At 39.1% G+C, this 11,743-nt stretch overlaps 1 protein-coding gene across 1 annotated transcript in view; it reads left to right on the forward strand.

Moving 5' to 3' along the window:
- The window catches only part of ARFGEF1 (ADP ribosylation factor guanine nucleotide exchange factor 1), a 77,487-nt gene that overhangs the window by 13,761 nt on the left and 51,983 nt on the right, over positions 1–11,743 (forward strand). Inside the window, exons 2-3 of the mRNA XM_056853989.1 lie at positions 9,859–9,889; positions 11,367–11,523. Of these exons, the coding sequence (XP_056709967.1) occupies positions 9,859–9,889; positions 11,367–11,523 (188 nt within the window). The remainder of the gene's footprint in view (positions 1–9,858; positions 9,890–11,366; positions 11,524–11,743) is intronic.

Genomic DNA, 11,743 nt, shown 5'->3' on the forward strand with positions numbered 1-11,743 from the left:
CTGAAAACATCTGCTAGGGATGCTGATCTGAGTGCCACGTTTCTCAGGGGCTCCGGAGAGAACCAAGAAACGTTTGAACTTGGGGGCAAATTTTTGCACCCCACCCCAGTTCTAATTAGTGAACCAAGGAACAGGAACACCCCTGCTGCCTTCAAGAGCGGTCTGACCCCCAGTTTTGCTGAGAGAGTCTTCGGACGACTCTTCGAATCCTGGGAGAGGTCCCGCCAACCTGAGGGGGAAACACTGCGGAAAACGTCTCTTTGGAATTAGGCTTAGATCTCCCCTATCTATCACCATCTAAGCAACTACACAGAAGCAAGAATACCTATTCTCCTAAAATCTGAGTAAGTTAAAAGAACTCTTTTGTTTTACCTGGATCTGGAAGCACTGGGAGATTGCTAAATACATCTGCCGAATCTGTCTCTCCCCACTCAATGTTTAAATGACTCTTTGAAAACAAGAAAAGATCAGATAAATTGGCAGGAATCTTATCAATTTGTTCGGTGGGAAGACACAACAACTAAGATTTTTTGAAAGACGTCTCTGCTACCAATCAGAAACTACGACGTATAAAGAGGAGGGAGGAGGAGTAATCCCCCCACATCGCAAGGTGTCGTCTTTCTAACTACAGTAAGTCTTCCTGCCACGTCCTTCCTGGAAATAATCTATCATCGCGAGAGTAGCAGAGAACTTGGAATCGGAAGTGTGGCATCATCGTGCAACTGGCAAATACCTCTTAAGTTCCTGAACAAAAGGAAGACGGAAGGTTTACGACACTGATTCCTGCAGCACCTCTCTGCTATTTATAACATCTGTCTTTGTCGGGACTTTACAAAGTCTCAACGGAACTTTCAGAAGTAGCAACCATGGAACGTTTGATTAAACAGCAGGATCAATTTTCTGCTTTGATGAACCAAAAACTGGATTTTATCTTAGATGACCTTAAAGATATAAAAATTCAAATCATCACAATGAGGTCAGAGGTGAGATCAGAGGGTTCTTCAGATGACAAGAAAGACGAAGAACAGAAGAACCTTGCAAAGGAAATGGAGAATGACAACAAACAAACTGCAATAGTCCAGCTGGCAACAATGGATCTGAATGTGAGCGACTTAGATCTTTGTTTTTATAATCTGCCTGAGGAACTTTTTAACACCAGCTTGGAGGACTGGTGTTAAAAAACTGGAGCTATGGGGATAGAAAAACTGGAGCTGTGGGGATCTCCTTTATTGACTTTGAGATGAAAGAAACTGCAACGCAGATCTACTATGAAGATCATTCACCAGCAGAAGAAATCTTACCAACAACTTCCAAGGATGCTCTTTGATGTCTAGTCTTAATGAAGAAAAGAAAAAAATGCTGGAAATTCCGGACAAAGGAACTGATTTAAAAGAGTCTGGCTTGTCTTTTGGAAGGGATTAAACAGGAATTGGTTAAAAGGCTTGGTTTTAATCGAAATGAAATAACATAAGATATCAATATACTAGAAATATAATTTGTATTAAAATGAGTGGGAGAAATGGAGGGTTTACAAAATAATTAATATTTAATGAAAACAACAAAATGTTTCCTATTGTTCTAATCCATTTATTATTAGTGAGATTTACTAATTTTTTTCTTATGATTGTATTAATTATTAATCATTCTCTCTTTAAAGAATATAAATGCCAAAGAGATTGATAGGTATTAGTAATAATATTAGGATTAGAGATTACTAATTAATCAATAGATGGAGGGAGGTGTAGGGGAAGTCAATATATTTTTGATCATGCTTAACAATGTTTTCTATTGCATTTTATATTTTAATCTTTGTTTATACTAACTCTTGAACTTTGTGTTTAATAATTTTGAAAAATAATAAAAAAAATAAAAAATAATTCTGGTTCACTAGCTGATCACTAGGCATGGAGTATCAATTCAGATGCCAAAATGTAATTAAGCTTCCCTTATGGTTTGGAGTGAGGTCTGAATAGAGCCCGTAATTCTTCTTTTTTTACTTTATTCTTATGTATTATGTAATTGGAACATTCATCTGCATTTCTAAATGTACAACAACAGGTTAATGTTATTTACATCAAACATTAGATTCATGTTTACTTTTTCTGTGTTAAATCTAGGGTTGTTAAACAGTAAACATAATTATACAGCTTGAGCGTATTTATTATGCAACATATAAGAAAAGTATTTGCCAGTTAAAATATGCACTTGTGTAAGCTGTTCTATTAACTAAGTCTATACGCATTTATTTGTTCTCAATTTGTAGTGTGCAAATATGTGTCTGTGACTAGAGTTTAGTTATGCTGATGTACACAGGAACCAAAGTTTTGTGGCTGGTTAGGAGTAAATTTTTGACTTCATTTGGGAACCAACAGTTTGTCCAAACTATTTGCTTAGAACATTGTGTATTATATCCAATATTCATCCAACCTACAAGATTCCCATGACCTACTTGTCCTATTTGGGAATCCCTGCTGTTACCCAAGCATGTTGGTTTGAAAATTCCAGTCCAGCTTCAGTGCAAAGTTCCTTAAGAAGATTTCTTTAATTATTAACCTCTTTCTATATTAAAGTGAGTGAAATGAGAGAGGAAACGTTGCCAAACATTTTAATGGTGTAGACATTGTGAGTCTTCCGTACACTGGCAGAGAGTCTGATGGCTCCTGAGGATGTTTGCTATAAAAATTGCAACCCTAAACATGTTTTACTAGGCTGCAAGTACCATTGAACCCTGACTGACTTCTGAGTAAACTTGAGTGGCATCAAGCTGCAAAACTGGCTTGCTGACTTGATCATTTGAGTTGAGGAGGTTTGAATTTATAATTCTGCTTTTGCATATTGTATCTGTTCTTCTGCTTTCTGTTCAATCCCCTCTATTTGGAAGGAAAAACTCTTGTTTCCAGATATCGTTCCTTCCATAAAACGGTCCGCTGTGCTTTTCTGATATGCTTATGAGTGGGATTTTGTTTCTTTGGTTTATTTCACTCAATTAAATGTTATGCATAATGCTTTTTGTTTTTGGAAAGGGTTAGTTTAGTTAATTTATTATTTCAGTGACTTTCAGTACAATCCTATGCACACCTGGGGGTAAGCGCTAATGAATACAGGAAGACCTACGTCTGAGTAAACTGCATAGGATTGGAGTATGAATCACTTTATCATATGCTTCAGATGTTGTTTTTGTCCTTAAAATAACAAACTTAAATCCACTTTGCCCCCTTATCTTCTTTTGTATCCCATTGGGAAATAGGGTAAACTCTCAGAATGGACATGATAGTTTTGAAATTTGCTAGTTATGGAGGCTTGTCCAGAGTACTGGATTTCATCAAATGTAATTGATTTAACTTGTATCTGTTTGGTTTAGCTTCCTGTGTCCTTTGCAGTTACTCATTGTCACATCTCAAGGACCCTGGGTGGAGTGTGAAGCGGGGGAGCCTGGCAACAGTGCCAAGAGAGGCTGATCATTACCTAGCAGAAAGACCGGAGAGGTAGGAGTGGACGTTGAGGACACCTAGGGAGCAGGTGGGGCAAAGACTGCCAGGATTAGTCTCCTCGGGAGTAAAGGCTGCCTTGGGAGTAGCTCCCTAGTAGTAGTAAAGGCCTACTCAGGTGTAGGCCAAGATAGGTTGTGGTGTGGGAGGAAGAAGCAGAATAAAAGGCCAAAGCAGGTGGAAAGGAGAGGAGGAAAGACAGCTGGCTGGAACGGGCAGGAAGACAACTGGAAAGGTCTGGGGGTTCCGGAAGGCCCCAAGGAGGCAGTACTCCTGGCCAGGACAACAGCAGGTTACTCTCTGAGGCCTGGTTGCCTTTAAGTATAATCATGTGTTAAGGGTCCAGTGACTAAAGAACCAGTCAGGGAATCCTAGGCCAGAAAGTAGATGCCAGACAAGCCGGGGCAGGGGGGAAGACATTCTAAAGGCAAGGTGCCACCACAGAAAATGTCCTGTCCCTAGTTGGCACCTGCCTCACCTGTAAAGGCAGAGGCACTGACAGCAGGGCTTGAAAAGGTGGGTCTTAGCTGGTGGGGCGGATAGTATGGGAAGAGGTGGTCTTTCAGGAACCCTGGCACCAAGTCCTTTAAACCTTGAAGGTAAGAACCAGCACTTAGAACTGTGCCTGAAAACAGGTGGGTAGCCAGTGCACATGTTTCAGCACAGGAGTGGTATGATCCTTGTAACAAACCCTTTGGCTGCCGCATTTTTGACCATGGAAGTTTTTTTTACTGTTTTCAAAGGCAGCCCCACATACAAACAACAATAAACTATAACCTAACCTACCCTCCTAGTGTCAGCTGGTTGTTGGAGAGTCTAGAGACTAATGGAATGCCTGGGTGGAGAAGCAGTCCCTGGCTCTGGGGGCTTCATGCTTATATTTTCTTAAAATCTTTTAGGAATAAGCCATTTTTAGTTCAGTTAGATGCATACAAGTTAGAGCACTGAAGTAATCCCCAAGCTCTTTGTTTGGAAAGCTGAGTTAGCATAACTAAATAGAGAGCAATTAGGTGGTGGCACCTCGTTTTTGGATTGCCCTACCCCTTGATGCTCACCTGGTGCCTACTTTACTTTCTTCTTGGTGCCAGGCCAAAATATATCTTTTAATTAGGGTTTTTTTCTTATCAGTTTTTTTTAATGGCACTACTTAGTGTAAGGTGCCTTGAGCTTGACTCTGAAGAGGTGGCATAGAAATATGCTAAATAAATAAAGTAAATTTATCTTTAAGTATCCTCTGAAATATTCTCAGGTGAATGCTGTGATACATTGGTTCTTGTAGGTTTTCCAGGCTGTGTGACCATGGTCTTGGTATTTTCTTTCCTGACGTTTCGCCAGCAGCTGTGGCAGGCATCTTCAGAGGAGTAACACTGAAGGATGCCTGCCACAGCTGCTGGGGAAACGTCAGGAAAGAAAATACCAAGACCACGGTCACATAGCCCGGATAACCTACAAGAACCAATGAACTCTGACCGTGAAAGCCTTTGACAATATTTTGCTGTGATACATGTTCTTGTTTATTCTTGTTCAGTGCATTTCATCTCTTGTTTTTTCAAGTCATATGAGAAATCAGGTAGAGACTTATGTATATTCTAGTTGAAATTCTCCTAATGCCCTTAAAGGAGAAAATGTCACTTCTCTTTAAATCATAAAGCAATAGTCTCTTCAAATACAGATCATATGGCATTTTTTATGCAACTTGAGATATGCTTGCTACTTATGGTTGCCTAGAAACTACTAAAAAAGCAAGCATTATTGTTCAGAAGTTATTTCTCCTGCCTAGATGTTATGTTGTATATAATTGCAAAACACAGTATTACTTTGCATTCATATTTGAACGTGTGATATCTTAAAGTAGCTGTGTGATTTTGATTTACTCTTGCTGGTGTGAGCAATGGAAACACCGGATAAATTCCTGATAACAGCTATTGTTGCCCCCACTAGAAGGAGAGAATACACAGCTTTTATTTCCTCTTCCCGATAGAGCTTGTTGGTTTCTTCATATGTTGGTTCATAGACTGAAAAGGTCTTTTGTTGCAGCTCAACAGTTTCTTAGGCAGTGCAAATAGAACTAACTTTCCTGCAGCATTCTTTCTATTTATTTGAATAGGTTGTTTGAAATTTGAAATTCCCTCCTTGATGTGCTTTAATGTTGGAGCATTTTCTTTGGTTTTCCCAAGCCCTGCCAGAAGCATATTGCTGTAATGCTTTTCTAAAGACTTTCTTGCCTGTATTATACCATAAATAGATCTTGGATTATTGTGAATTTAGTGGACCTATTTGACACACAGATCTGAACTGGTTGCCAACCTCCATGTGGTGGCTGGAGATCTCTCGCTATTACAACTGATCTCCAGGCGACAGAGATCAGTTCGCCTGGAGAAAATGGCCGCTTTGGAAGGTGCGCATTATGGCATTATACCCCATTGAAGTTCCTCCCAGCGTGAGCCAGCGTGGTGCAGTGGTTAAGAGCTGTGGTTTGGAGCTGTGGACTCTGATCTGGAGAACTGGGTTTGATTCCCACTCCTCCACATGAGCAGTGGAGGCTAATCTGGTGAACTAGATTTGTTTCCCCACTCCTACACATGAAGCCAGCTGGGTGACCTTGGGCTAGTCACACTCTCTCAGCCCCACCTATCTCACAGGGTGTCTGTTGTGGGGAGGAGAAGGGAAGGTGATTGTAAGCTGGTTTGATTCTTCCTTAAGTGGTAAAGAAAGTCGGCATATAAAAACCAACACTTCTTTTTTTTTCTTCCCCTCCCCAAACCCCGCCCTACTCAGGCTCCAACCCCAAAATCTCCAGGTAATTCCCACCACAGAGCTGGCAACCCTAACTGGTATAGACTTACATTTGAATCCAGACTTGTGCCCGTGGAGCACAATTTCCCCCTTCCTGTAGCAGCCCAGAATGCCCCTGCAATCCTTTTCCTGAGGGTCTTCTTGGTATAGGAAATAGTGCTACATGGGTGAAGTCCTTGTGCCTATAGAAAACATTCATCTGGATCTAATCCATCCCAAGTTCTAAAATGTTCAAATGATTATTTTCTGAAGTTAAGCAGTATAATAACACTTGTAAACTTGCACAAAAAATGGTTTGTATTGAATTCCCTAACTTTTCCCACTGCTGCCATAATAAACGATGGATTAAATCATATTCTTGTGCTTTGGTCTGTATCTGTTTGGTTCCTCCAGCTTTACATTTGTTGACTAACTGTATGCCTTTCATGATGTGATGTGTATCAGACAGGGAATCTAGATAGCTTCAGATAATTCAGCAAAGGCTGTGAATTGTTGTTCACAGAAGACGCCATCCATTCTCATCCATTGCATTCAGTCATGTTCACAAACAAATGAATGCCAATCTCAAGGCTGGTGCTGATTGGTTTGTCTGAACCTTTTGATGCTGATTGGTTCCTTGGCCTGATATCAAGGATATCTCAATTACTTTGAACATCTTGATATACATGTACAAGAAAATTTTCACTATGCTATGAAGATTATGACAGTTTTTAAGGCCATCCCTGTTCCTCAAAATAGTCCTCTGTGCTTATATGTATCAATGAATGAAGAGAGCACAGTGTTTATCGATCAATCAAATTTGTTGCACCTGTGGCAGATGCCTTTTGGTAGAATAACTTGTGAATACCATATACTATTCTAAATCGGCTGTTCATGTATCAGGGCAGTCACTGGTGAAGTAATAAATATTTCTTCTTCCATCTGCATGAGGCTGAAATTAGAGTGACATGGGATAGAATTTGCATTGTGTTACTTTTCCACAGGTTTAGAATTATTTATTGATACTAGTTATATTTTCCTTCCATTAAAATTAATAAGGTGCCTTGTAGCAAAATCCAAGCATCCATTGTTAATTAAATAAAAGAAATCCAGGATGAAAACAGATAAAATAATTTAAACAGAAGCAGATAATAAAAAGACAGACTAATCCATATTGTAAAAACAGTACATTTGGGGAAAAAACATTAGTAATAATTTGAGGTAAGAGAAAGAAGGCAAATTATTTCTATGAACTGATTGCCTGTGTACATAAGAAAGTCTGTTCTGGAAACTTTTCCTGTCAGAATAATAAATTGCAATGCACGTATTTGTATTCTTGTCAGATTTTTTGTTGAAAGAAATAATAAAATAATTTAAAAATAAAATAGCAAAAATGTTGGTGTGTTCTAAATCTTATTGCAGAGGTAGTTTTATGATTATACACAATTTCTCACTTTTACTTTTGCCAGTTTCCATAATAAATTATTAAAATCTTCTGTCACCTGGGCAGCCATTTTCGACAATGCCTTTATATTCCATTTGGGAAACCGTACACTGAGCCAAACATCATTTTTCTGTGTCCGTGTGAAAAGTCAAATGTGAATTTTTAATGCTACACTGTCACTTTAGAAGGGTGCCCAACCTACAGACAGATTCCACCCATACATTCTTGATGTACCATGATGTGTATCAACATGTGAAAAAGTGAAATGTCTCCTGGGAAGGTACAAACAATGCAAAAGGTATAATGTTGTAAGTACAAAGAACTACAAGTTAGCACAAAGCTCATGGTGCGGAAACTGTTTGCCAGGGCCATGGGCAGCTATTCCTGAACCTAGATATGTATGGATGACATCATCACAGGATTCTTACTGGCCAGTTCAAAGGCGTTATGCTGCCTACCAGTAGCAGTTTGAGACAGTGTGGTATAGTGTTAAGAGCAGCAGACTCTAATCTGGAGAACTGGGTTTGATTCCCCAACCCTCCACATGAAGCCTGCTGGGTGACCCTGGGCCAGTCACAGTCCTCTCAGAACTCTCTCAGCCCTCATGGAGGCAGGCAAACCACCTCTAAACATTTCTTGCTTTGAAAACCCTATGGGGTTGCCATAAGTCAGCGGTGACTTGACGACGCTTCACACACACAACAGTAGCAGAGATTGAAGTATTCCCTGCTGATCCGAAGAAGTCTTTCATGTCTGAATGCTTTGTAGCTTGTTGTTACCTCAGTTCTCTTCAAACTCTAGAGTTCTTGGAGAGTAGAAGTCTCAAGCCATGTTTGATTTGCGCAGTTCAGTCTAGAAGAGATTAACTGGTGTGTAAAACCTCTTAAGTTTTCGTATGATTTTTTCTGTGCTGAAAGCTTATTAAAGAGCTGAGATTTCTGACATTTAATTGAAGGACAAATCTGGCCTGTGTCTTATTGTGATGTTCTCAATCTGCTTGGCAATTAATCATAATACATTCCTAAGCATAGAATAACAATAAAGAGGATGTAGCTAATGCTCCATATTTGAAAATGCAGAAGTTACTAAAAGCAAAATTCTAGAGTATTTTATAATTTTAGGAGAATTCTGGTAGTGATTTGATTTAAGTTGTATTTTAAAATGGGGCAGGTAAACCATCCACTTGAGAAGAGTGTGCTCTCCAGGTATGAAGTGCAAGAGAGAGGTGTATTTTTAAGACTCTCCAATCGTAGAGTTGGAGGGGACCACCAGGGTCATCTAGTCCAACCCCCTGCACAATGCAGGAAATTCATTACTGCTTCACCCCAACTTTAGTTCTTTAGTGGCAACGATTTAAATTTTCTCTAAAACACATAGGATAAATTAAAATTCTTTCCTAAACACTTTGCATGCAGATTTTTTATTTGAGTCGAAAAGGCAGATGCTTACTCTATCCGGCAAGTTAAATATTTGACAGTCAAAACAGTTGTTTGGGCAAGTGTAATTTCTGTGTTTTTGTAATTTTCTAAAGACCTTGAAATTGGTAATACAGTTGAACTGAAAGGCTAACAAACTTTCTAATCTGTTGTGAATAGCCTGAAAAAGATGGTAAAGTTGTCAGTGTAGTACAGCATGTGTTTATGAAAATGGAAAGAATTGTGTGGATAGCATTAGTAAATGGTGTGTCTCTTGTATTGCTGCTATGTGTGGTTTAGGGAGACACATGTATATTAGGCACGTGGCTGATTTATAGTTGGTGAAGACAGGTAGGTTTGGTCATGTGGGTGACCAAATAAATGACTGTCTGCAGGAGGTACAGTTATGACTGCTTTGAAAGAGGTGGTCATGAGCCACCTGAAGAAAGTCTTCCTGGACCTAAGTAACTACTGCCCGTGGCCAATAATGAGAAAATATGATCTGATACTCCTGATGTTATTAAAAATGCATTACGTGGGCCAAATCATATTGTGTTGTAATAGTTCGCCAAACAAAGTGATCTTAATGTATACTTTGGCAACTGAGCAATACTTGAAATGTAGAATTATAAATATAATGGTATATAATTTAATTGTCCATAAATGTGGAGATTTATGTTAGTGTTTCTGTAACTCTTTACTCTTGTAAATTGTGTTTTTATTTGCTTTTTTTCAGATGAAATTAAAGCAGAAACTGGAAAACAAAGGTACTTTTTCTTTATTGAGTGTGAATAGTTTAGTCCGTAAATAACGTTGAGAATATCCCCAGCATATCCATTTATTTCAGACCTATAGCATATCGTACCTTTTAGGGGGAGGCTACATCATAAGCTGCCTGAACTACTGAGCCTAGAGTGCCAGAAGCTTCCATGCAGATATGCTGTGCTTTCTTGAGGGCATCGTACTTCTGCAGTAGTATACAAATGCAGAAGAAAGTAATGTTTGTGAATTATTCATTACCTATGTCGGGTCCCCATGGCTCCCACCAACACCTTTCCATGTTCCTGCCAAGTGCTTTTAGAAAGTAGGAGGGGCTAGGCAGGGCATTTGCCCAACAGGGGTTCTGATTGACTGTGCAGATTAAAAGGCATTCTTTTAAGCAGAGCTTCTGCTTGGAATGTCTAAGAGTTACTATTAGAATTACTATTAGAAAGTGTGGCAGCCATTTTGTGATTGTGCCCACTGCCCTGTGTCAAAATTCTAAAGGTGCCTGCAGGCTCAAAAAGGTTGGGGACCCCTGACCTATGTATTTATAGTGAGAGAGTTGTATAGTTGATCCGATTTCAGGGAATTTAGTATAGACTGAGTGGAGTCATTCTGAAGACTCTGATTTATAGGAAGACACCAAGTCTACAATGGTACACTGAAATGCCTTTCCTGTTCTGCAGGATACATATGTTTATATGGTCATTTTATATGATGTTATGATTGTAGTTCTCTTGGTAAAAATATTTTCACTGATGAAGGCATTTTCAGTTGTGCAATGATTTAGTGTGCTGTTATTTTAACTGGTTGGGGAGGTTTTGTTAATATTTTATAGTTCAGTTATTTTTCATGCTATTTCCAATGGAATTTGTTAAATTTGTAACCTCCCTCACTGGTTTATTATTATTTTTCTCAGTTTTTGGCTTCTTGCCTTGGCTTTTTAGATGGGCTGTTGGAGTTGCTTTATAGTTTTTCTTGTTGGCATTTATGAGGCTGAGATCTGCTGAAGAATGCTGGTTTTGTGGGCTGTTTTCACTTGGGTTTTTTAAAACAATGTTGAATTTTATGTGGTTTAAGTGACTTGTGTCTTTGTCTTGAGTCCCAGTTGTCTGGGAGAAAGGTGGATGTATATCTAATTTAAATAAAACAGCATTTATTTACAATAACAGCCTTCACTGTTATTTTTCCATATTAAGAAGTAAATCTGTTAGGTATCCTAAGCAAAAAGCTCAACCTACCCACTAACACCAGATTTTCTGTTGAGACCTGATTACGAATGGAAAGATTTTGATATATGACTTGTTAATTTGCCTTTGGCTTTCACTGATTTATCTTTTGACTGTCACCATAAGTTTCACATGAGCAGACTTTTTTTGACTATTTGAAGTAGGAGTCTGTAATGATTATTTTGTAAATACTTACGTTCAACTTGAATTGCTGTTGACTCTATGACCACTCTAATTGGCGCATTCTATTCAGTCCTCCTCATGGAGAAGCAAAGCCGGGTTCAAGCACTCTTCCGCCAGTGAAATCAAAGACGAGCTTTATTGAAGCGGACAAGTACTTCTTACCTTTTGAATTGGCCTGCCAGTCCAAGTGTCCCAGGATTGTTAGTACATCACTAGACTGTTTACAGGTGTGTAATGATTAACAGATCATTAGTTCATCACTGAAATTTGTGGTTTCCTTCATTAACATGGCTGTGGGATAGTTCAGAGACGATGCCAAACGAGGGTGTTTTGTGGCTGTCCCTGTGTGCTCCCTCCTCTCCTACTCCCTGCTTTTCCTTGTGCCCTATGGTTTACATTCCCCGTCCAAATAAGATTACAAATTATCTTTGATTTCCTTCTGTTCTT

This window comes from Euleptes europaea, chromosome 8, assembly GCF_029931775.1.
Source record: "Euleptes europaea isolate rEulEur1 chromosome 8, rEulEur1.hap1, whole genome shotgun sequence".
NCBI classification, from domain to species: Eukaryota; Metazoa; Chordata; class Lepidosauria; order Squamata; family Sphaerodactylidae; genus Euleptes; species Euleptes europaea.